Source organism: Halictus rubicundus, chromosome 1 (genome assembly GCF_050948215.1).
Source record: "Halictus rubicundus isolate RS-2024b chromosome 1, iyHalRubi1_principal, whole genome shotgun sequence".
NCBI classification, from domain to species: domain Eukaryota; kingdom Metazoa; phylum Arthropoda; class Insecta; order Hymenoptera; family Halictidae; genus Halictus; species Halictus rubicundus.
Window position 1 is genome coordinate 22,983,761 of NC_135149.1, and position 27,111 is coordinate 23,010,871.

Here is a 27,111-nt window from a genome sequence, read left to right on the forward strand (position 1 = left end):
TATAGCATCAATTTCTTTAATGTTTGTTTCCTTCTACTTCTATTTTCTTTTTTAACTGTAATTTATATTTTCTTATTAGTATAACATACAATGCTACATCCAAAAATAAATCAAGATTTAATTAAATTAGAAGTTGAAATTACTATTCTGAAACTTCTGTTTTATTTAGACAGCGGATTTTCTGTATTTATGAAAAAAATGAGTAGATGTGTAATTTACTCTTACTGAACAATATTCTTATGTGTAATTTATTAGGTGTAATTTTCTCTTACTAAAAAAATACTCTCATATTATTTTCGATCTATTGAACATATTAAGAAAGCAAATAAATGTCAATTTCACTTCAGTTTGTTGCAATCCAGGTGGAAAATTTTTATTTTGTATAATGATCCGCTGTCTGCCTATTATGTTCTAAAGAAACTTCGTACGTCAATTAACACTTTGAATTTCTGACTAAATGGCGCGCAATCCTTTCACAGAAATTTCGCGACAACGTTGTCGGCAAACAAGAATCCAGTTAATGAAAGGGCCGGCCCTTCAGAAGGCGCTCGGCCGAGTGTCATTCCGCGTGATTTATTTAATAATTATACCGCGGGTTGAAATGTCGTTTTGGTAGCGGCGCGGCGGCAGCTGGCATTGGGCATTTGAACAGCGTCTGGCGCAGACTATTTTCCCTTAGCTTTGTTCCCATCGTCATTATACCTTCAATTGACGCTTGCAACTCGTTTAGCCCTAATTGCGCAGGATTTTCGGCTGAATGGCCGGGGCCCCGTGCCTTGTTATCCTTGAGTTGTTTATTTTAATTACGACATCGGGTTCCCGTCGCTGGGGGAGCCGCTCGTGAATGCGAGCGACGCTATTGACAGAACTTCACGGGATAATTAATATTGCAGTTACGTAATTAAAGCAGATCTCGTGTGACGATTGTCGGATAAATTGTTCTCCAAGCACGCGAGTGCCCGTGCGCTCTCCGCACGTGCTGGTTTACGCTGAAACATCGCTCTTTTCTTGGGCTGCTTGAATCCCAGGCGATTCTGCGCTGTTGTTAATCGATTTCAGCTTGCACGGGATCATGCCAACGTATCTAATCGAATGCGAAACTCTGTTTCGCTTGCGGCAACGAGGTGACCATGTTTGATTCGTTCAATGTCAGCTATCTGGTAATTAGACTGCGGATCTTTGTGCGAATTTGTCCTAATCTAACCTTTGATCGATTTGTTCTTTGTCGGTCTCGAGTGCGAGAAACGGGAGCCAAATTGTTCTTGCTTTCATTAATGATTTGTCGCATTTTTATTTTAATATTTTTTGATTTTTTCGAATTCGATATTCTTACTGCAAATTTTATTGCACACAACCATTCGGAATGTAACATTTTTAGCCTCCTGATGCTCATTTATGATATTTCAATATTTTGTAACATTCTTCCAACCTTTCAATTTTTAGAGTTTCATTTCGTTTGTTAATAATTTTATTGAATATTGAACAAAGTAGAGCAATATTAAATTTGACTCAATATCGTATATTAAACATTTTTAATGGTTTTTATATGAATGAATGAAGCATATGTCAAAGAGGAGCTTGAAAATATTTACCATAACATTCTGTCAGCAAAAGTGACTTTTATTATCATACACGATAACTATAACTATTATAGGTAAATTTATTAAGAAATCTTTAAATCGAATGCAATAGCATCGAAGTTATTTTGAAGCTATTAAAGCACTGTTGGGTGTACGTTAAGTAACAAGTTAAAAGTTTGGTGTGCAGAAATGTTCTAACAACCAATAAATGTGTATGTGTAAGGCCTAAAGTAATTTTATTGGTGACTTTATTAACCAATGACTATACAACTGTTCGATACTATGGTTATTTTTTCGTGTCGGCGATTTATCAACTTCGTCGCCCTTGTCTGACCAAAGGCCGACCTGTTCTACTTATTCTATGATTGACGATCTGCAGTTTGCTCGTTCGATCGTATCATTTGTTCATTTGCTTAATGACAGTCTGTTTCTCACTTGGTTCATGATACAGAACTCGAATTCTCTTCGTACAATGGTAACGAACATCGGATTCACTTGTCTACACTTACATTCTACTTCTCGAACAATTGCGATATTCATTTTTCATTTGTCCGATTATTCACCATTCCCATTCTACTCGTTACATGGTTCTTTATTCTGCCTGTTTGATCACTGACACGACTGATTCTACGGACTGTAGGAATACAGTCTTTATACCGACTGTTCGATAATTCGTCGACTTATTTCCCTTGATCGATCTAGTATGCTTCTGTAAATTGCCGATCATAAAATCATGGTAGCTAATCGTCGTTCTGTATCGCTACGTTAGCTTTAAGTTATACTTTTCTCTAATTAGAATTAAATTACTCTGTTGTTTCGGCGCAATCAATCATTTTATTAACAATCAGTTGAAAACTAATTTCAAGAAGATTGTTACATCTGCAATTTATTTAATTTTCTATACTCAGTTATGTTACTGTATATTATACGTACAATGAAGATTTATAGTAACGATATTAATAAGAAAAACTGTACTAATAAAAATAACTTCGGTAGGAGTAGAAATTTCAAATATTGTTTTTATTTCACTTGACTTGGAGAATGGTGTTTTCCCCCATTTTTTAATTAGAGATGAGAAGATAGTAAAAATAATGTAATTGCTACAGTAATAGTCACTTTAAATATTATTTCCTTTTCATTTGACTTAGAGAGTTCTCTTTCATTTTTTCAATTTTCCACTATTGTTTGAAATTTTTGAAGCATCACGTGCGGTATTTTTCCTATTTTTCACACAGTATACAGGATCACACGATCGTTTCATGCTCTCACGAACTGTTTTTACTCGTATCTATCTTTCCCGTGTTATTAGAAACGTTTCCATCACTCGAACGCAGGTTCCCCGATGCTCGAGCGTGTTCCGCGTCGCGGGAATCATTCTGAAATCCATAACTCTAATTCCGGTCAACCATGGGAATTAATTTCTGCTTGTACATGCCACCAGTACCATCGAGTGCACTCTCGGTCGAGTTACTGCACTTTGAAACGGCAGCTGCTTTCGATGCTTTTGTGTCGTGCTTCACGTCGAAAGCATAACTTACAACGGCCGCTGCGATGATGCTCGCCGGTGATTCGTCTCGGGTTCATAAATAATTAATTCCGACCCACTGATTACTCCTGGCCAGCAATTTTTCCGCAAAATCATTCCTGTATCCAATCCCGCTCAATTATTATACATTCCAATTTCGTTTCTACAAAAAAAAAAAAAAATTCACATATCTTCCAGGAAACCACGCTAAACCTTTCTTCCATAAGTTTCTTCTATTTTCCATAACAACCGAATAATTATTAATTTTATTAAATTATTTCATTTATTTTTTTCCCCAGAAGACTGCAGAATTTATCTTCGCAAAAATATTTTCAAAAATCGTCGATCTCAGAGGTACAACGTCACTTACAATTTCCAGCAGAGTAAACCCTAATCTATAACCGTTCTGTCTCCAGTTCGTTTTCCGAGAACACTATTCTTTACGCATTAGCAGCCTCGTCGACAGCAGATCGCAGCGAAACCGTTCGCAAGCAAGCTCGACCTCGGCTTGATTCTTCGGGTCAATCTCTTCCACAGCCGGGTAGGTTAGGAGAGGCTTCTGATTGGTCAACGGTGTTCCGGTCCGCAGGATCCATCAGCGGAAGTGAACGCGGAGCGATTCGGTGGTGCTCGTGGACGCGGGAACTTTCGCTGAAAGTGTTTCACCGCGGGAGCCGTCATCGGGAAAGCAATTTTTCCGGGTAAAACCCGACGGGTCGGTGGTGTGGGGGGAAAAAAAGTAGAAGGAAAGGCCGCGTCTCCGGGCGTCCGAAAGGGAACCGGTGACAGTCGTTATCGTTCCGGGCTATCTCCCGGATGACGCAGTGAAATTTCCCCTAGATCTTCCGACCGCGGACGCACAGAGAGATAAAGGTGATTGGGCCCCAACGAGTTTCATCAAACTTTTCTAACTTCTGGTGCTGCCGCGAACGTTACGACCGGAACTTTTCTTGATTACACAGAATTAGAGGGAGCCTCTCTCTCTCTCTCTCTCTCTCTCTCTCTCTCTCTCTCTCTCTTTCTCCCGCTCCACCTTTTTCTATTTCTCTCTGTCCCTCTCTCTCTCGTTCGCTCTCTTTCTCTCACTCACTCTCGCGGAAATCCATTCGTCTAGGATCGCGATGAGCGCGCGGCGTGTCGTTTCGCCCGAGACGCTGTACATGGTGGGAGGTCCGTAGGTGGAGAACGCTTAGCTTGATATTGATCGACCTTCTACCCCTCGCTCCTCCGCCCTTCACCTCCTCTCTCACCCTTCGCCTCGTTTCCTAGCGCTATCTCGCTTCCACCCGTGCCGCTACACCTACAGGATGCTCCATTTACGTTGGACGCTTCTTTCCTCCGCTTCGGTGCGTGTTTCGGGTCTGGGACACGAATGACATTTTTTTTATGTTTGCTATTAAGATCCTAGGGCGTGTTTTACCCTCTGTTGCATGGTTGGTATGTTTACTTAGGGTGGTTTGGCTTTGGGAAGCTCCGAACGTTGATTCTGAGAGCTCGATTTGAGAATTGCGGGCAGCGGAGAGGGGATGTGTTTGATTCAGTATGGCAAAGTCAGTTTTGACGGTATGATGATGTAAAAATTTGAGAATGTCGTCGAAAGAAGGGTAAAGTAGGTAAGTTTAGTTGGAAGAGATTTTGCTATTGCGTGGGGAAAAAATCTGACAGTTTTTCGAAGGATAGGGAAAAGTACCTGGGGAGGTTTGTTGCGTGGGGAAAGAAGAATGAGTCTTGAAAAATGAAAAAAGTTGAAAACTTAAAATATCTGATTAAAGAATGTGACTATACAAAAAAAAAAAGCAAAACTGAGCAAACTGGAACACAAAAACGTGAATTATACGAGTAAAGCAGAAATTGTTCCTGATTTCACGATTGAAGAATATGGTCACAACTGAAAATGGTCCCTGTAGGGTGATGACAAATATAATCAGACAACTCCGAACGGAAAAGTAGAACGTCAGAACAAATGCTTCCTATTCCCACACGAAAGTAGAACCGAAATTAGCAAAACAAATGCGTGTATATCGGGGAAAGTGGAACGAGGACAGCCTGTGGCCAGACACGTTCACCGTGACAGCGATAGAGGCATATGAATTAAAGAAATAACGCGTGACAGGCTGTCAGTGGTTAGAATGGGATCCACTGGCTGATCAAAGCAGTGGCATAGGGAGCACATATAAGTAAACAAGTAGATTAGGGTTCACGGCAGCCAGACAAGTGAACGATGGACATTTGAGCAGACAATTAGAATACGAATAGTGGGATGACACGATCGATCTAATAGAATCTAATGCCTGTTCGCCCGGACAACTTCCTTGATTCATAATAAACTCGTTCTTCCTTGTTGCAAGTTATTTAAATAGGCGAACAAGATTTGATGCTTTTCGAGATAAGCGTAACCGCGATATAAGAAACTGGAAACTTTGTGTAAACGACCGTGCGATCAGCAAGTAGAACGTGTAATCGTTCGGTCAGCCGAGAAGGATTACTCGAAACCAGACACGCAAAATAAGAACGGTATCCAGTAATACATGTAATTGTAAATTCAGACGGCAGAACGAGAACCGGAGGAAATCGGACACGCTAGATAAGAACGCTATCAAGTGGTCGAAGCAATTATGAAGTCAGACCAGAAGTCGGACCTTTCCCTGAATCCAATATCTTCGGCAATTATTTTCGTTCTTATCGAAAATAATATTCACAAATAAGTGATCAAAGAGAGAACACGGATTTTGCTCCGAATTTTAAAATAAAAATATGCCCAGAACTTTAAATTCAATCGTTATGTTTCTGCGATGAAACATGAAATTGTATTTTAATTCTGGCGAGTGTTTTTTCAGTTTTCCTGTTAAGTGAATATAGTAATTTTTGGACTGGTGGACTAGTGGAATCAATAAAAAAAAATCAACCCTTAAACGTCCGTGTTCGGATCCATTTCGACCCAGCATTCCAAAGGCACCATCCAGCTACTCAGTTTCTAACAATTAATCTCAATTGAACTTGTTTAAAGGTAAAAATCGTTAAATATATGTATGTTCAAACAATGATTACTTGCATGGACTCAAAATATTGCCAAATACAATATATCATTTAAACATGAGAATTTGGGGATTAATACTTGTCGGACGATAGCGAATACGTGATTCACACGTTGATACGTCGAAGATATCTTCGTTCTCGAAAACATCCGTACGGTCTCGCAGCGCTCATCAGCAATACAATTCACGGATCGGCAATTTTCCGCGAAAATCACCGCGTCCCGCCTTTTCTTCTGTTCCGACTCGTCCGAGCTAAAACTCAGTTTCTTATCTGCTGTGTAGAGCATTCTCTCGGTACAGTTTTATGACATGCCATCGCCTCGGACTTTTTCATGACGCAGTCCACGTGCTTTTGTCTCTCTTTCTGCAATCCACCCCGCCTTACCCTTTTGCCTGTCTTTCTCCCTTTCTCTCTGCTAGCGTTCCTTTCCCCACCCACCCCCTGTTCTCTTTATTCATGAACTCGCGGAGCCACCTTTATTCGACAGATAGCAGGAATCGCTCCAATTTCCTTCCGCATGGCATGACGTATTCGTCGGGGGCCCTATCGGATTCCAGCGGAGAAGTCAACGTAATAATTTAATGTCAGGACGTTCTCGGGACGGATATTGTGTTTTCTCGCGGGCCACCAGGCGTTTGCGTATTTTATAAAATGTTGTGCCGGCGTCTCGGGGCGAAACGAAAATAACGGCTACGCCCCCGAGCTGCTTATTTTTCAGCGGCAACGAATATTGGATACGCTTCTTCTCCCAGTCACACTAAATAGTTCCTCTTCCGGCCGATCAGGCCGACGCCAAATACCGATTTCTCCTCGTTCGTGGTGTTTACGAAGCATAATAACCATCGTGCAACCATTATTCTAGCCATAAGTGTCTAGTCATCTTGATAATTCGCATAAATTGTGCATTTGTTGCTACACCTTTGAATATCAATAAATGACCTTGAATGACCTTGAAATGCCAACATGCTAAATTATTAACACAAGATGTATATTTTGAACATTTTGAAACAATGGAATGATATTGATCATTAAACAGACAGCAAAATGTACATAAAAGTGTATTTCTGCGTCGAATAATTTTCTTAAATTCTTCTAATATCCTTACAGTTTTGTATTTCACCTACTTGTCTTTCGCATAATTGCATAAAATCCGCAGGCTATTGATCACGAAAGAACTGGACAAGTGACAGAAATGCCTGGAACTTGATACGTCTCTATCACTTGTATTTGTACGTTATTCCTTAGATATATTTAGAATTTATAAGTGTACTGTATAATATTGATTGTTTGACAATAAGTATTGTTTGCATCATTCGCGGATAACATTAAGGTCGCAGGGCAACATAATAAATCCGTAAAGTAGAATGTATTCAGCAAACTTTTATTCAAAATTCGCAAATATGTGAATGTCTGGACATTTATAGGGTCTGCGTGTAACTATCGAGTTTCCCTGCAATTCCGTCTAGAATTTTTTATAAAGCTGCTGTATAGTTAGAATTGCGTGAAAAGTTGTTCCACAAGTAATTTCCGTTAGCGTAAATTGTTTCGCTGATGCATTGTAAATTATTTTAATTAACACTTTATTGTTCGCCGGTGCCTGCAGCATACATGTGAAAGGGAGTAATTAGATTGCTGGCGTCGTGCGTTTATAAGAAACATAAGTGGGTGAAATATAAAGGAGAAAAATTCTGAAAGAATTTAAGGATACAGTCATTTTATCTTCAACTCATTCAAATTATTCAGACAAGAAATATGTTTAACTATTTCACTTCTATATCTCCGGATTGCTTTTAATAATTTGTGTACTAATAACAGTGGACACTAATAACAGTGCAGTAGCCGGCTGGTTTCTATTAAAATTGTTTATTACTAATTCCTCCTAGCCTCTAATTCACAATTTTTAATAAACACAAATATCTCTTGTGTTTCAGAATTGAATCTGGAATGCGTAAAATTATATCTAGTCAAAAATATGCAGGTGTAGATAAAAAAGCGACATGAAAGTTACATTTAATTTTGGTAGCAAAAGAGGAGCGAAACTAGTAGAATTAGCACATCTATAGTCAGACAGTAGTTCAGAATATTCATTTGAGTCTACTTGTTCATTTCTAATTACAAAATATTAAAAAAATAAATAGAAAGAAATAAGAAAATGGCATGAAAAGTGAAATATACGATTACTATTTATATTTTCGTTCAACCTGTGATTCGCAATAAAAGTGCATCTATAAAGGCTTGCACGACGACTGTTAAAAGCTAAATTGCTGTATGTTAGGATATACCTATCGCATTCTGTTTTGGAATGACTTCAAAATCTAAAGGTGTACGATTAATATTCCCTTGTAAATGTGAAATACGTTTGGCGATTGGAAATAATTTACTGGAAACATATTAACGAGAAGGCCAATTTGAATGGTAGACGTTGGGAGTCGTTTTATCCGCGGTCATTTGAAATTATCCTCCTCGGCGATGATATTCAATTACCCGGTTTTGATTTCGATACGCGTAACAAACGGGGGAATTGCCAGTCTAAATTGCGAAACATAATTATACATTTTAAACGGTGGATACACCGACAAAGGAACGTGTTCCCGGCGTTATTATAAACGAAATTTCGGGCGATATATCAGCACGGTGCGGAGGGGTGTGGAAGGGAGTAGGTGGATTTCCACGAGAATATATAAACCAAAACGAAAACGCAGAAATTCAACGACACCTTTTATATTCCCGTCGGATTGTCAGAGGGTCGGTGGGTGGAGAGAGAATTTAAAATATTCATTGTGGAAGTCTGTTCTGGTTCGGGGGCCGCCTAGGAAACCATGACGCGTGGAATAATTGATTCTGCTAGTCAGTTAATCCGGCTAACCAGATTTCATGGCCGATTCGCTTCAATTTTCGATTATTTGAAGAAGCCTACAACGTGACCCAGATATCCCGACGATAATTGATGATAACCGATTGATTAGTCATGGCCCCGGCGAGATCATTCATTTACACGGCCGACCAGCGTTTCGACTATCAACGGAAACCGGAAGTCCTCGCAGGCGCCGCCTCGGTGCTCCGGTTAAAAGGTGTCATTTTTCAGCCTCCCTATTTTTTGACGGACGTTCGACTAACAATCGTTGGGTACCGTTCGTTTCGAAACACAAACCCGGCTTTTTCTCTCCTGTTCGACGAGCGTCCTTTAAATGTACGTTTCCAACGGCAGTTTTCGTGATTTAAAACCTTCGCGCGCGACCGCCGCGCTGGCATGACGAATGGCTTCATCCTTTTGCTGGAATTCTGACCTGTTGTCCGACTCGAATTCCATTCAGAAAAATATTAGTGAAAACCAGCCTGAAAATATCGCCGGGAATTCGGTCGTCTCTTCGGCAGTAACATTCGTACGTTTCTCAGAAATATTATTTTTATTGATTCGTCTTCAGACGAATGTTGCATCGACTTTTAAAATGGATCTTTAAGCCCGTTTTTCTCGAGAACGAGGCGTCACACACAAAAAAATTTTATTCCTTCTTTTCGACTCACTTTTGCGCGTGGAATTACTTCCCAGTATGCGATACACCCTGTATACACGTAGTCGAACGAGTACCGAATAGTCTGTATTTGATTAGTTAAGTAGTATCGGTGCCGTCTGTAGTCAGACAAGAATTCAACTTCGAGGAACGTTGGAAGCTTCTGTACCCAATCGAACAAACAGCATGATGCCGGTGCCGAGCCAGCCAAGAACAATACTGAATATCCCAAGACGGTTGTAGTAGTATGAGACGTGTGTCTAGTCAGGAAAGACAAATAGCGTTTGTGCTCTCACGTTGTCAGACATGCAGAACCAACTTGACATTTGGTTAAAAGAGTAGAATATAAAGTTTATGTGTGTGGAAGGCGAACTGCTAGTAGCTTCAGTAGTATGAGGATCTTATGCAATCAGACGAACATGACGAGCTCCTTGCTATGGTACATCTACACGATACTAATCGAGCGAAACACCGGCTACATTCGGCCGAAACGTGCGAAATACATTGCAATCTAATTCATGAACCAATCTTTAATCAAATGGAACGGGGTATCTGCTGGCAGCTATTTCATAGTTTCTGTAATATAATTAATAATATTAAGAACTTCTTAATCTACATTTTTGACTTCATATAAATATTACCCAGAAATAGTTGCATAAGAGGTCTCAAAGTCACATTAATTTTTTCTAATAATTATAGAGTTACATTGAATACGATAGAGTAAAAATATATTATTGTTAGAAACAGTGAAAAACGTCCTGGAATTCGTAATTACAAAATAGACCAATTTTATTTACTGCTTGCAAAGACGATTAAAAGGAGTAGAATAAAGATTCAGTTGCTTTTGCTGTGTTATTTATAAAGTGAAGATAACAAAATGTTTTATTCCGAATAAAATGTGGCTAATTTGTGCTGCAGTGAGTGCACCTCTTTGAATTATTTATTTCACGGAGAAATCGTCTTAATCTACTTAACGCAGCTACAGAAGCATCGAGGTTTCATCGTACCGCCGGTGGTTTCTTTTTATTTCGGCGCATTCTAAATTCAAATTAGTTGCTAGTGCTTCGTGCTAACAATGTTGCTGCGTTAGGGTATCCACGCGTACTGATTGACGAACGTAGAACGTAGAACGTCACAGGCGAGTGCCGGTGCATTCAATTGAATTTAACTTTCCTTGCACTCGAAACTTTACCCACACACACACACACACATACACTGCTCTCTATATGCACGCGATATTGTGCGATGCACACAATTATGCGCGATGCAACTCCCGTGAAACGATTCACAGACACGAACTCGGCGAAGGAGAGTGCTGTACGGAGAGAGAGAAAGTGTAAGAGAGAAAGAGAGGGGGGAGGGAGTAAGGTATAGCGTCGAGAGAATCAATTCGGTGAAGCAGGAACTTCCTGGTCATAGGAAGAACCGGCAATTCCGAAGAACCTGTTCGCTTGTTTGTAGAACATATTAATAAGGATTCGCCGGAACAGTTTCGAGATACCTCGGAAATACTCGGCGAAAACCAATTGGCAATCTTTCGTCTCAGTTACTCGATTTGATTTTTTGTGCCGCCTGACGGCAACATCGATTAATTGGTTTCGCTCTATCATTATCGCGTTCCCCGCGATGCTGGTTTCATAACTCGAACCAATTAAAGGGATATCGTTTCAATGTTTCTTTGTTGCTCTGCTAAACGGACCGGCGAAGTTCGCTGCTCGGTCGAAAACTAATTTGATTCCTGCGGATTGGCTCTTGCTCCGTTTATTTCGTTTTGTTTAATACGCGAACGGACTACTTGTATGACTGTGGATCGAATTATTCTATTTCTCTGATCGTACAGACCAACGATTCGATTCTACTTTTTTTTTCTTTTTTTTTTGGCGAGAAACCGATGAGTTATTCGACTGGTCTGGCTAGTGGCAGACTCGTTCCCCTGTTCAGAATATATGGCCAGTCGTACCACTTGACTGACTATAGACTAGGCCATTCTATTCTACATTTTCGACGATCTCTGTTTTACGTCGTAGTGGTCGACTCAGTCTCCTTTTCAGAACACTGCTCCTTTTGTTGTAAACGTTTAAAAAATGGGCTGTTCGTTCTACTTGTTTGAACGTTGATCGACTTGTTCTACTTGTTTGAACAAGGATCGAATTTTTCTATTTGACTGAATAATGATCGACTTATTCTACTTGCTTGAACATTCATCAATTTATGCTATCGGGTCGAAGAATGATCGACCTATTCTACTTGTTTGAACATTCATCAATTTATTCGACTGGATTGAAGAATCTTATTCTACTTGTTCAGCCAACGAACGATTCATTTTACTTGCAATTAGCTGAGTGATGGTGGACTTGCTCTGTTTGTTTGAACATTCAGAAATTTATTCTGTTGGTTCCAAGAATAATCGAGTCTACTTGTTCAGTCAACGAACGATTTATTTTACGTACAATTACCTGAGTAACAATGGATTTGTCCTCTTTGTTTGAGAAATTACTAATTTATGCTATTGGCTCGAACAATGATCGATTTATTCTACTTGCTTGAATAACAATCGACTTTTTCTATTTGCCAGAGGCATTAAATACCTTTTCCACTTGGTTGGCCAAATGATTGCCTTACTCCACTTGCTTGAATATCAATTACAGTGGATTCGTTACACCTGTCAGGTCGCATGCTGTCTTATTCTACCTATTCAATAATACAGAGCTCCCAGTCTAGTTTTCGACTATAGAGTGTTCATTTCAGTTGTCTGATTATGCGGTACGGTGGGTTCCTATTCTACCTGTCAATCTCTAAACCACGAGTATTCTACTCGTTTGATTCTAGGCAGTCTAATTCTACTTCTATAATCGTTAATCAATTGAAAATAACTGTCTGGTTCAAGAATACGTCAAAGTTTAGATGATTTAATTAAATCGTGGACATGGCCATTCAACTCCTGTAATAGGAAACTGACTTCATTTTACTGCTCTGTTAAGTGACAGGTTAATTGCTTGTCTGACCAACGGTGGTTCTATTCTACTAGCTCGTTGCCAGACGATTTATCGAACAGTCTGATCCGCAAGTAACTAATTCTACTTAACTGAGCACGAAGAGATCACTTTTCTCGTTATTAATGTCCCGGTTAAAATTTTGATAATACCTAATAACACCTACTAAAAAGAATAATGAATATTTCTGTTTCGACATTAATCCACTTGCATTTAACATTTGATATAGTTCAAATCATCGCAGAATCAGACGGTACAAATGCAGCTTGATTATGTGACAAAGTCCCGCAGTATTTCACGGAATACCTAAGCGGGTCCGTTAGCAGTTACTATGAAAATCATGATTACATTTCCGTAGCGAAGTTTGCTGGCGTTTATTTACGATTTAAGCGCGCGAGCACGGGGCACACACGCAACACGTTCAGTAAACATGCAATGTTTTCGAACGATAGGGCTTACAATTAGGTGACGACAAATTATCGACTAATCAATTATACCAACGAAATTATTTGCAACATTAACCATTCCGTATCACGCAATTTCGTGAACGCGCTGCCCGTTACGCAATCCGACGTTTCTGAATTAGTCTCAGGTGACCAAACCGGATCGTTTAATCCGAAACGTTTTCGTCTGGGTCAGGTGTTTCGCCAGCAAATTGAAATATTAATAATCGAGCAGTGTAAATTTCGCCCGTACTTAAAACATTTCAAAATTTCATCATTTTATGCAGTAATACAACCACTGTTACTATCATTGTACCTGTGTACGGATATGGAGGTTTGGATTAAATAAATCTCCCCAGCGTGTTCGACCCAGGAACTTGGTTTATTCTAGTCGATTACAGAGTTCTAACTTATACGCGGCGCGAGGTGTGTTCGGATCTCTGGTCGAAACGTTTCTGCTCTGTCTTCTTCTCGCAGGCTTTTTGCCTATTCCTGAATCGTCCTGATTGGCCGGGGCTGAATTAGCCTTTTTAGCCAATCAGGTACCTTTTTCGGGGACTCTTCTCGACCTTGGCGCGGTCTCTCTAAACGCGGGGGTGTCCCCGTAATTCCGGTAATGCAGCGGGATTTCCGACGGGCCCGCGGTGCATGGCGCGGCCGGCTATCGCCTACCTGCCTAGTTTCCGGGTCCCTTTGGAAAACTCGAGGTTTATGATACCCGTACGCGCTGTTGAGGCCGATGGTAAAAATCTAATGGCCAATACGTGCCATAACAAAAACTGCTAAGACGCCTAACGGCTTTCTCAAAAACAGCTGTGGGACAACGGGTTCCATAAACTCGCTCGACCATTTGCACGCCAAATGTTACTAAATGTACGTGCCGATGGCCGCTACATCACCCCCCTGCCAGTGCAAACGTCCTATTATACTTACTTATTCTAAATAACGGCTAAACTTACTAAACAACTTATCTATATACACTACTATATACATTGTTTATCTATGTACAATAAAACTGACCTACCGACCAACCTGTAAACGCTCTGGAAATTTGACTTGTCTACCTGAACGCGTCCGTATCGGTTCTCGTACGGAAGGTGGGTTATTGTCTTCTGTCACGGTATTGTCGGTAGGTAAGGACGTCTGCGCATGGGTTTGTACCTGGTCGTTATTATCAAAGGTGTACGCCGGCTTGAGTCGATCTATGGAGATTGTCGCATCCCTACCTCTAAGTCGAATGACGTACGTTTTCTGCGAACGGGAAATAACAGGGAACGGTCCCTCATACGGGTTATCTAAGGGGCTTCTTGTCGCATCTACTCGCACGAACACGTGTGATGCCGTGGACAAGTCTTTGAAAACGAAAATTTTCTTTTGTCCATGTCGCGACCCCGCGACCGGTCTTACATCACGAAAATGTTCGCGGAGCTTCTTCACTAACTCTACCGGTTCCGTGTTATTTCCCTTTCTGTTGGAAAAAAAATTCCGTCGGTAACTTCACTTTTTCGCCGTATACTAATTCGGCGACCGATGCCTCTAAATCTGCGCGATATGCTGCTCGGATGCCCAGCAGAACTACGGGGAGTACATCCGACCAACGCTCATCGCCGTGGCATTTTATCGCTGCTTTTAGCTGTCTATGGAAACGTTCCACTAAGCCGTTCGCTGCTGGATGATATGCAGTCGTGCGTAAATGCGTCGTGCCTAGGAGGACGCTGAGCTGCTTAAATAGTTGAGACTCGAATTGTCTCCCCTGGTCGGTAGTGACCCTTAAAGGCGTACCGAAACGTGCAACCCATCCAGCAACGAACGCTCTCGCGACGGTTTCGGCCTCTATGTTTTCGATCGGGAAAACTTCTGGCCATCGCGTAAAACGATCTACACACGTTAAACAATATCTATTCCCGCGCGAAATCGGTAATGGCCCCACTAGGTCGATGTGCACGTGCTCGAACCTAGCGGATGGCAACGCGAAGGTACCGATAGGGCTCGTTGTATGTCTACTTACTTTAGCGCGTTGGCACTCGATGCAACGTCGGGACCATTCGCGACAATCCTTTTCCATCGACGGCCATACGAAACGTTCTTTTACTAATCGTACCGTGGCTTTAATTCCGGGGTGCGAAAGCGCGTGTGCGGATAAAAACGCCTGACGTCGAAAAGGCTTTGTTACAAATGGTCTGACATTTCCGGTCGAAATGTCGCAATAGATCTGAGTGGCGCTATTTACTAATTTTATGCGTTTTAGTTCCAATGAGGTGTCAGACGCGGTCAGAAGATCTTTCAATTCTTCATCCGTTACTTGTGACCTCGCTAAATCATCGTAATCTAACGATGCGGTTACGGACTCTATTCGAGACAAAGCGTCTGCCGCCTCATTGTCTTTACCGCTGATATGTCTCAGGTCGGTCGTAAATTGTCCTATGTAATTTAGGTACCTAAACTGCCGGGGTGTGCATTTGTCCGACTTTTGACTAAATGCAAACACCAGCGGTTTATGGTCGGTGTATACCGTGAACTTGCGGCCTTCGACAGCATGTCGGAATTGCTTTACCGCGGCATAGACGGCTAATAATTCGCGATCGTACGCGCTGTAATTACGTTGCGCGGGAGACAAGGCTTTCGTGTGGAAAGCTAAAGGTTTCCACGAACCTTCTTCCCGCTGCTGCAACGTTGCGCCTAACGCGAAATCCGACGCGTCAACCATTATTGCGAGATGCGCGTGACCCGACGGATGCGCTAATAATGCCGCGTTTGCCAAAGCTTCCTTCGACGCTTGGAAAGCTTTTTCCGCGTCTGTCGACCACTCAATCGGAGCGTTTCCTTTAACTTTGCGACCGCAAAGCAACCGATTAAGCGGTGACTGTACCGATGCCGCGTTAGGTATGAACCTCCGATAAAAGTTGATCATTCCGAGGAACCTACGGAGTTGCTTAACAACCTCGGGTCTCGGGAAATCTACAATCGCTTTGACTTTATCAGCTAACGGTCTAGTGCCTTCCTTGTTCACGATATACCCTAGGAATTTCACCTCGGCCGCGGCGAAAACACACTTGCTCGGATTGATTACAATACCGTATTGGTTCAGACGTGAGAAAAGCTGCTTTATATGGTCCTTATGTTCTGTTTCGTTTCTTGATGCCACTAAAATGTCATCGAGATAAACGTAACAGAAGTCAAGGCCTCTTACAACATTGTCTATAAAACGTTGGAACGTTTGTGCAGCATTTCTCAGTCCGAATGGCATTACGGTGTACTCAAACAATCCGAACGGAGTGGTTATCGCGGTTTTGGGGATATCGTCCGCGTTTACCGGGATCTGGTGGTACGCTCTCACCAGATCTAAAGTAGAAAAAATCGTTTTCCCGGCTAGTAGACGCGAAAAATCCTCTATATGAGGAATCGGATAACGGTCCGGGATCGTGCGCGCGTTGAGAGTTCTATAGTCGCCGCAGGGTCGCCATCCGTTATCCTTTTTAGGCACCATATGTAGGGCCGAAGCCCACTGGCTCTTGGACGGACGGATGTGGCCCTGGCTTAACAGCTCTTCGAACTCTGTTCGCGCGACCTGGTACATATCAGCGGAAAGTCTACGCGTTTTACAAAAACTAGGGGGTCCGGAAGTCGTGGTAATATAATGGACTACGTCGTGTTTTACCTTGCGCGGGGTCGATGTCGGTCGTGTGATGTCGGGAAACTGCGCCAAGATCTGATGATACGGCGAATTTCCCACGATGGTCTTGATTGATCCGACCTCACTTCCAGCGATCCTGCCGGTTGAAAACAGCGACGTAGTCTGGTCCAGGAGGCGACGGTTCCGCAGGTCCACAAGAAGTCCATAGTGGCTCAGGAAATCCGCTCCGATTATGGCCTTGTCGACGTCCGCGATGATAAACCTCCACTGGAACGCTCGTCGAAGCCGCAGGTTGACGTTTATTGTACGTACTCCGTACGTACAGATCGTTGAACCATTCGCCGCATACATCTCGTACGACGTCTTCTCCAGTCTGCCTTTAACGCGTGTACGTGGGTATACGCAAAGGTCTGCACCGGTGTCGATCAAGTACTCCTCTTTCGTTACGTCATCGGTAACGAAAAGGCGGCTGGTTCTGTGGCCGTCACTGCTTGCCGCGTTCAGTGCCGGTTTGGTCCATTTCCCGACGACTCATAGCTGCATGGTGAACGGCATTTCGTCGACCGCTCCTTGAAGACCTGGTGGTACCAGCATACTTTTCCTTGTGATGAGTGCTGCTGCTCCCTGCTTTTGCTGCGCGATCGCGATCTGCGTCGGAACCGAGATCCACTACGCTCTGTACGGCGCGAAACAGACAACTCCGCGATGCGCGCTTCCAATTGTTCTAATCGTTGGAGCAGCATCTCAGTTCCACGGTCCGTCGTGACGCTTGCTATCTGCGGCTGGCCAGCTCCTTCTGCATGGATTTGGTCCGCAATTTCTGCCAACTTGTCAAGCGGTAGGTCCGCCTGTGCTGTCACGATCGCCCGAGTCATGTTCGGCAATCTACCTGCCCATAATGTGCGCAGGAATTCGTCCGACACAGTGGTTCCTGCTAGACGCCTCATGTGCCGTAAGAATTGCGAGGGGGATCGGTCTCCGATTTCTTCCTGTTCTAGCAGCTGCCGGATCCTATTGCCTTGGGAGGCCGTCAATCGGTGGATTAGCTGCTTTTTCAGCGTCTCATATTTGTCCTTATCCGGCGGGTTCGTGAAAATGTCTTGGACTTCTATCGCGTATTTCGCATCTAGCTGCGACATAACATAATAAAATTTCGTCGCGTCGGCTGTGATGCCATTCAGGATAAATTGTGCCTCGATCTGACTAAACCAGATTAACGGCTGTTCCGGCCAGAAAGGTGGCACGCGAATTGCCACTCGATGCACCTCGGTGGCCGCTGTGCGTACGTCTCCTGGTACGAGACCGTCTGGTTGGGACATGATTGCTTTCACGACACTTGTGCACTTTCAACACCTTTGCACTACGCGAACTCGCACTAGAAAAACTCGTTCCTCGAACGTCGGTGTCACCAATGTACGGATATGGAGGTTTGGATTAAATAAATCTCCCCAGCGTGTTCGACCCAGGAACTTGGTTTATTCTAGTCGATTACAGAGTTCTAACTTATACGCGGCGCGAGGTGTGTTCGGATCTCTGGTCGAAACGTTTCTGCTCTGTCTTCTTCTCGCAGGCTTTTTGCCTATTCCTGAATCGTCCTGATTGGCCGGGGCTGAATTAGCCTTTTTAGCCAATCAGGTACCTTTTTCGGGGACTCTTCTCGACCTTGGCGCGGTCTCTCTAAACGCGGGGGTGTCCCCGTAATTCCGGTAATGCAGCGGGATTTCCGACGGGCCCGCGGTGCATGGCGCGGCCGGCTATCGCCTACCTGCCTAGTTTCCGGGTCCCTTTGGAAAACTCGAGGTTTATGATACCCGTACGCGCTGTTGAGGCCGATGGTAAAAATCTAATGGCCAATACGTGCCATAACAAAAACTGCTAAGACGCCTAACGGCTTTCTCAAAAACAGCTGTGGGACAACGGGTTCCATAAACTCGCTCGACCATTTGCACGCCAAATGTTACTAAATGTACGTGCCGATGGCCGCTACACCTGCAGTCAAATATTTTATGTTTTTCTTTCCCGTTCGTTAAATTGTAACAAAAAAAGACACGTTTCATGAAACGAATAAATACATTTTCACAGCCAGGTACAGTACAGCCAGGTTAAGAAAGGAGTTACATAACAAGCGAAGTTAAGAATTCGTGCATCTCTACCGTAAATGTCCGCAACTGGACCTGGATGATAAACGTCGCTGAATTATCCCCACTACCGCGGGGTGTACCTCGTGAGAGGCCACGAAGGTCGAGAGACTTCGGACGCCGAGGACTGCAAACATAACACGGCTCGAGTATGTCTCTTGGACGATACACGACGCTGGCAAGACCCGTGTTGTTGACATATATCGAGAATTCACCGTATATCGTGTTTGGTATGATCTTAATCAGAAAAAACGAGGCGAATAGGATGGTAAAAGTTTCATTGACGAAAACCCAAAAATAAGGAATTTTGATTTTTTCGGCACACTACAGAGAATGTAGTACCTACAGAACAGCCGCTCGGCAGACCCGAAGATACAACAATTACAGCGAGAAGACTGTTTTATCTTTTAAGAAAAAATTCTTTTTCACAGAATAATTGAGAAAAGGAATAATACATAGTTCCATATATATATTTGCTGCGTTATTGCGCAGCCAATTTTCGTTTCGCCCAAAAAATCATCAGTCCAGCGACAACCTAATATTTCGCGCACCGAAATAATGGCATGAAATCCCTCGGTCGGTAACGAAGCCGAGGAAAAGTATGAATACCGGTGCGGCTCTCAATTCTCCGGTGCAAGAGTCGGTTCGCATTTACTCGTCGATGCAAAATCCCGAGCGAAAATCGGTATTTCCGGTCCATGGATCCCGAGAGTAATCCGAATACTTTCCGTCGATCGTCTCGGAGCGGATTTGCATAGTGAGCAGTGCCCGTCATCCTGATACCGGAGCGGCGCATTCTCGTAGGAATATGCATTCTCGGTAGGTATACAGGGACATTATAGCGGCAGAAGGGGAAACTAATGGATGGCACGCCGATTAATTGACAACTGTCCCGTGCACGTCAGTGGGAGAGCTTTCGGGCCGGGTGATTCCGCTACACATAGCGGAGTAACTCGGTGTGTCGAGTATCGAAATCAATTCGATCGCCGGCAAATTAATTGGCAACGGAGCGTGTCGCGGCTCTGCGTACCCACCGGAGAGATTGCCCTGCCGAGAATTGACGTATCGCTCTCGGCGTACCTGCAATTTCCGGATTTACTTAGAATCGACGATTCCGCCTGCGGAAATTCCCTACCTGCTCCTGATCAACCGCCACCCCGTGATTCGCAGAACTACCCCGAAAGTCACGGAGAAAGAAAAATCGCCGGTGGTCCAGAGGAATCATTTCTCAAAAAGCTCGACGTTGTAAAATTAATTTCAACCCTCCGGTCTGCGACGCGATATTTGAAGCCGACTTCAAGAATTTTTTCCGATGAGAGTACGATACCTTTCGCCAGCAGACTTTCACGCTCCCTTTCGTTCATGTTTTGGCCAGATTTACAAATTTTTGTACACGCGTTCAAAGTAAATTGAGCTTGCTGTAACCAATCAAGTGTACCCGTGAAATACAGTGGCGTCAAAAGTTATTTGAGGATTGTGGATATTTAAAGCTTATTTAGTTTTACTGTTGGATTATTTGTTTAGGTTTAACGCTGTACGATCCTTTTTCACGAAATTATAAATGTTTAAATACTGACGACTTTTTAAAAATCGTAGATGTCATGTCATAGCTGAAAAATCGATATTTATTTGCATCTCCATGTCTTGCAATCACCGTCTCTGCTGAACCTTATGTTTAAAAAATCGAGGACTCCTATCTTCGAAAAAAAAAAAAAAAAACAGGAAATACTTTGATGAAAGCACTCTGTAATGAGGAGTTCATCGGGCAAAGGTTAAAGTGAAAATTGCATTAGCCTCGGTTAAACTTTGTGCAACGCGAAAGGTAAAAAAATTTTCTTCGTTGCGGATTCAAAAAGCTTTCCTCCACTTTTTTCTTTACAGAAGTTTAAAACCGAATGGCGTTTGCGCTGGATTCAAGTATGCATTGCCCATTAAAGAGAAGAATTTTTTGCCGATCCAATAGTGTTTAATCACAGTATTAGCAATGGTAATTGTAAACACTGGTCATCCCATATATCTCCAATTTAAACGAGTTGCTCGGAACTTTTACGAGATGCAATTGCTTCCGACGGAAAAACCGCTTGGAAAATTAGGTTAAATTATACTGGCGAATTAGCATGAATTTACAAAAATGTTCGCCATACTCAAAAACCAGATACATACATTACTCAATAAAAAAACTCGTGTATTTGAAACTGTGTTTCTAAATCGGCGAGTGTACTATTGATTTTTTGGAAGGTCCAGATGAATCATGCTCCAACAAAACGAATTGATCGCGAATCTAATTCCATTAGTACAAAATCCGCTTCGCTTCAAGAACGTTTCTCTGAAAAGGGTCATCTCTCTCTCTCGACCGAAAGAAATCGCAAAAACAGCTGGCTCCTCCATCGGTTCGCATAACGGAGGTTCCACCATGATGGAACCAGCTTCTTAAAGAACATCGGCGGCGGTGGCGGCTGCATAAAGAAGATTCCCCGGTCGCATTCACGTGAAACCGATTTCACGGCTCGTTGGGCCACATTTTTCGAGGAACGTTTATTGCGAAATTATGGCTCTCGGGGAATTTATTTCCGCGGGGATCCGACGAATTTCCAGCCGGGCTGATTTCACAGTCACCCGGCTGCTATTTTGTATCAGCGAGACACGACGAACGGATTCAATGTAATAATCTGCGGCCCCCCGAAACACGTACCGCGCCGAGAGAAGTTGCTTCGTTAACTTCTCCTGGGCAAAATCTCTCTCTCTCTCTCTCGCGTTGCAGATTTTACACGCCCCGCGCCGCATCGTTGCGACCTGCGGATTCTATACGCGGACAGATGCGTACCGGAACCCGCGGCCGCCGGACGCGGAATTTTCGACGACCTAAGCGAAAATCCGACGACCCGTTTTTCGGTCGCTTGCCGATTTCGCCTTGATTGCTCGATAGAGAAATCCAGAAACCCAGTCGCCACTCCTGGAAACCTCCTTGACCATCAGATTGCGAATTTTATGCATTAAACACAAAAATATATCGGCGAAACTCAAAACAGTTAAACAAATTTTTTTTTAATTAACTCACTTCATAACATTTGCATTCTGAAATCGAACATCAGTCCGTGATCAGAAAAGTGCAATGTAACTGAAGAAAGTAGAATTAAAAGTATCCAGCCAGACAAGTAGAATTGCGAACTCTGTGGATTAACAAGTAGAAATGGTCAGTTTGTAGTCAGACAATGTGGGTGAATCACTCTATAGTCAAACAAGTAGAATGGGATAGTAGCTGGCTAAGCAAATAGAATTGGGAAGTTTGTGGTCTGAGGAGTAGTGCAGCGTAGTTTATGGTCAGCCAAGTAGTACGAGGGAGTTCATGACCGGACGAGTAGAATAAGCTAGTTATGTGGTTACGGAAGTAGAGTGAAACTGCCTTCGGTTCGGAAGCCAGCATAGATTAGTGGAATTGGAAACACTATTATTGATTGAATAGTATAAGTGGTCTATTGTCAGACGTGTTGAATAGAGGGGTAGACAAATTTTTTAAGTAATACAGCCAAATTTTTTATTTGTTGTGCAATTGGGTGAAGCTCTAATAGAGTAAAGCAATTATTTTCAAAACTTTTTTCTATAAAAATCTATATTGGGACATACCTCTGCAGTCTATTGATTCCACAAGTAGAATAGGAACGTCAGATGTCAGACAAACATTTAATAAGCAGGGTGTAGTGCATTTTCCTTCATCCTTCGCATGAACAATTTTATATTATTGTATTTCATAAATATATTTATCACAGACTTGATATTATGTCTACACTATTGATTTCCACATATGTAGAAATTATTTTGCGAAGAAATGTAGGGTAGTTGCAAGAAAAATATTTGGACCATGAGTCCTTGTTATTCTTTGCATTCTACATGTCTGTGGACATTTTTATGCGATATGAATGCACGAACCAACGAGAATTCACTGAGCATCGATCCATTAATATTCGACGTTACTATACTTGCACACGACTCAAGTTTTCCACGGTTTTCAAAGATTTTACTACCGACACATCAATATTTCTTCTACGAGAAAGTACTACTTCTTTCAACGTGACTTCTTCCATTTCTTCTTCTTCTTTTTCTTCTCCTGACAGTAACTCTTTTTTATGCCAGTCTTGCCCCATTTATTTTGTCTTTCAGTACTTTCCTACTACCAGTTTTACTAGTACTACGGACTGTATTACTTTCGTTTTTGTTCCTCTAAACCGTGCATATTTCTGCATACAAATCTTCCGGTCGTTCTTTATTGCTGCGCTTTTTCTTCTTTATTCTTGGATGTTATGGTCTGTTCTTGGTGTGCATGTATGTTAGAGTGTATTCATACTTTTCATTGAGTTTCTGCGAACCAAAATTCATCATATTGCGCAGCTCTCCTTTTGTTACACTTCTTCTTTTTTTTTTGGTGTTCTGTGTGTAGATCACTTTATCTACCTGCAACATTTTTGTTCCATCATTTTTCATTATTTTTTAATATCATGCAATATTTCTTTCTTGGAAATATAATATAATATTTAATAATATGATTTCAGTATTTCGTATGGCTCGAGAAATCTGTCGTCGAAATCAATTAAGACAAATTACTAATTAAACACGTGTTAAATAATTGCTAATTAAATCCTACATTAAAAATAAAACTAAAGTGAAGGATGCCACTGGATTAGTTTATAATCTGCTACGAAGATTACGTGTAGTTAATTAGACTGTGAATTTTTATGGCATTTTACGTCATGCGTGAATTTTTAAAGTGCAACAAATCGTTAACATTAATAAATGCTAATAACATTTTATTTCCCCGCGTTATTGTTGTAAAACTTTAAAATTAAGAATTACTAATAATATTCCCATTTAACTTTCATTACAAAGTCATTTCCAGTCGACGAAAACAATGTTTCCTTCGTACCTTACTTTACAGAACAATTTTTGTGTAATTTGAAATGTTTCTGTTTCTCATTAATTCCGGTTTTCCCTTTGAGCAGAAGAAATTATTCAAGCAATATATGGCTGAAAATTATATTTTTATAATTTAAACGACAAACAGAAAATACTTTATGTAATTAAAAATATAAGGTACGTTTTCTCTTAAGAGGACATGATTTAAAGGGAACATTAAAGAATTAGGACAGCATTTTAAACGAAAAGTATCAGATGAAATAACTATTTCTCATGTTCTCGAAAAAGAATATTAATACAAATTTTTTCTGATGTATCCTACAGTAGCTATTACTTCTTTTAATTAATAATCCTAATACACGTGTAATAAACAGACATTTCCAAATATTCTTCCAGAATGAAAATAACAAATAAAATCTTATTTAAACATAAATATTTCAATAACTAAACTGCTGAATTATCCACCTTTGGTATTTTGTTTCAAACTATTATAAATTTTCTCAGGTCCTATTTTTCTCATGGAACCACATTTTTTTATTGGCTTAAACAAATGTTTTAAACAATATAGCTTAGGAAAGGAGAACAGTAATCATAACTCAAAATATCTTTAGAATTGATACAAAAATGTCTTGTGCAAATAGTAAATAGCTGCACAATTTTTACAATAAGTCTGGTATTTTGTCTCAAATTGTCAAAAACATTGTCTGAATTGATACATTTATCACAAGAAAGGATCACTATTTTCGTTCTGTTGAAATGATTAAAGAAAGTATGACGATTTTATTTTGTCCCTGTTTCTTACAATTGAGGCAGACAGTTTTTATTTTGCACAAAGATCCGCAGTCAAGTAACGATTATTCAGAGTGTTTCAACAATTCGCCGGACCAATAAAAATTTGTTACGTAATTACTAATAGGTCCACAACGTCTACGACAACCGCAGGACACTCGGACACGGGGAACTCGCTTTTCCGAGTGGGCCGATTCGATCAGCCAGATGGATTAGTCGGTGGAAAACGAACGGCGTGTTTTCCAGCGGAACTCTCCGGGACCCTTTCTGCGAGATGAAAGATACGTGTTTCCGTGGCTCAGCCCCGGCTCGTTTCCTAGCGATTGGAAGGATTGTTTCCGAGGGGAGGGCCGCGCGTAACAGTTTGATATTTTCCTCCCGGAATCCGTCTGAAACGTTTTCTGCATTTTCATCAATTCTTTATGCGACACGTAAATGGAGGGGCTTTCGCGCGCGCCGCCGCGCCGTGGGCCGACGCGCGTAAAAGCAACCGGATAAAAAGATATATGAAATTTTCCCTTTCTGTTTCCCCGGCGAATTTTACGACGACTGCTCCTTTATCCGTAAGGGACTGGAGCAACAATTTTATTCCACGTTCAACCCCGCGCTACGGCGCGTCTTGCTATCGTCGCGGGGATGCACTCACGGATGCATAGAATTTTTCAGCGCACGCAGAAGAAAGTATGCCATTTACCTTTTTCCCGGCAGGCCCGCGATCTTCTAGTTAGACCTCCGGGATTCTGCAGATTGCGAAGACATATAAATCCGCGTGACGCACGTCTGACAGCCGGTCGGGTTTCAATTTGCCGGGATTTTACCGAACAAAGTACAGTACAGTCTCGATACTTGTCCATTCGAAGACAAACTCGCGAAGGGAAACGTTTTCATCCTTATTTCACGTGTATTTCACGCGCACGTACGTCGGTACGTGTCATATTAACCACATGCGTGCATCTAAGTACAAGGGCACACGTGTATTATTGTGCGTGCATTTTAGTACACGTGCACCATTTCACGTGCACTATTTCACGTTTGTTATTTCAGGAATTATGTCAACGCCAAAGCGGCACTAATTTCTTATAACTTGAGATTTTTACAACAAAGGGACGCATTAGCTTGTACAACAAACTAATAATTCCGTTCAGCACACAGGAAACAACGAGCGAATGTTTGTGCTCGTTCCTGTGTTTTTAAGCAATCGGATTCTGTGTATTTATTCGCAAAGAAGGATTTGCTGCAGCATCGCGGAAATTTTAGCCACGATAAAGATTGCATGGGTTTTGTTGGTATTTTTATTCTGCGAACTCGTTTCGTGTGCATAGGACAGTTCCAAGACGAAGGATATGTACTTATTTAATTACTTATTACTTTAGATCGTACCACTTTATTTGCGGTAATATAAAATTTTCATTTGGACCGACGAGTCACTCGATTAGTTTTAATAATAGAAGATATTAGTTACATTCTTACACAGTAGAAAACAACCCTTCAAATTCAGGATGAAATAAATTGTTCTAGCTCTAGGCTTCATCAACAGATTCTTAAAAGCAATATTTTTTTTTTAAACAGATACGGTGGCACCAAAAAATAATTATAATCATCTGATCGATTACTTAATGATTTAATTATTTAATTGTCTAATCTACTGATTATACTGATTTATTTTCTTGGTAGTATTGCGATATTTGCATAATAATTATCGTAATATTGACGACGAGTGCGAAACTTTGGTCTCCGCGAATTCTAATCCAAAGTATAGCGGAATACAGCTTTGTCTTCGCCAGACCGAAGACGCAGACAAGGGTTTCGTTGAAACAAGGAAGGGCTGGTGAATTAACGTTGCGCCCGCAGCAGCAATGCATCAAAAGCGCATTGCGAGTGCGCGTCAAAATCCGAATCCATACTTTCGCAGTTTCCAAGTCGTGCGGCCCGGAAAACTGGGTCGCTTATCCGCGCCGGTTACAGATTAACGGGATTCGTAACACGGATTACGGTCGTCGTTCCTCCGACATTAATAATTATTAATTCCGACAATTATTATACGGACGTTAGCATGTTGCCAGCGGCGGAGCGGAAACGTTGCTGTCGTATCCGAGCGTCGAAGGTAATTGATGTACGTACAATTTTTTTATTACAATGAATATAAATTTTCTTTCTTTTTCTATGAAACTCGGTACGGTGTCGAATTCGCGATCACTATGCCCACAAAATAAATAGTAGTGCATGGGGTTAATAGAATGCGGATCATTACGTGAAATACAAATGTTAGCCACATAAAAATATAAAATGAAATATAAAATGAAAGACGCAAAATCTGATGGTTCTTTCCCAACTAAAATTTCGAAATCTTTTTGATAGTTCCCTCCCAATTAAAATTTCGAGCATGTAAAATAAAAATGTTCGTAACATCTCTATAAATCCTACATGCAACAGAGATTAGCTATATAAAAATACAAAATAAAATATAAAATGAAAGACACAAAATCGGATGGTTCTTTCCCAACTAAAATTTCGAAATCTTTTTGATAGTTCCCTCCCAATTAAAATTTCGAG

At 41.6% G+C, this 27,111-nt stretch overlaps 2 protein-coding genes across 7 annotated transcripts in view; one reads left to right on the forward strand and one right to left on the reverse strand.

The window, feature by feature from the left end:
- Positions 1-27,111, forward strand: part of Rho-5 (rhomboid-5) — a 365,864-nt gene that overhangs the window by 83,542 nt on the left and 255,211 nt on the right. The window lies entirely within an intron of this gene.
- LOC143355668 (uncharacterized) lies at positions 17,224-18,042 on the reverse strand. The gene has a single exon (XM_076790750.1). The coding sequence runs from the start codon at positions 18,040-18,042 to the stop codon at positions 17,224-17,226; it is 819 nt and encodes a 272-aa protein (XP_076646865.1).

What these genes read in the sequence shown, in the direction of transcription:
- LOC143355668 (XM_076790750.1), bottom strand. Translation starts at nt 18,042, where the DNA reads ATGTCCCAACCAGACGGTCTCGTACCAGGAGACGTACGCACAGCGGCC.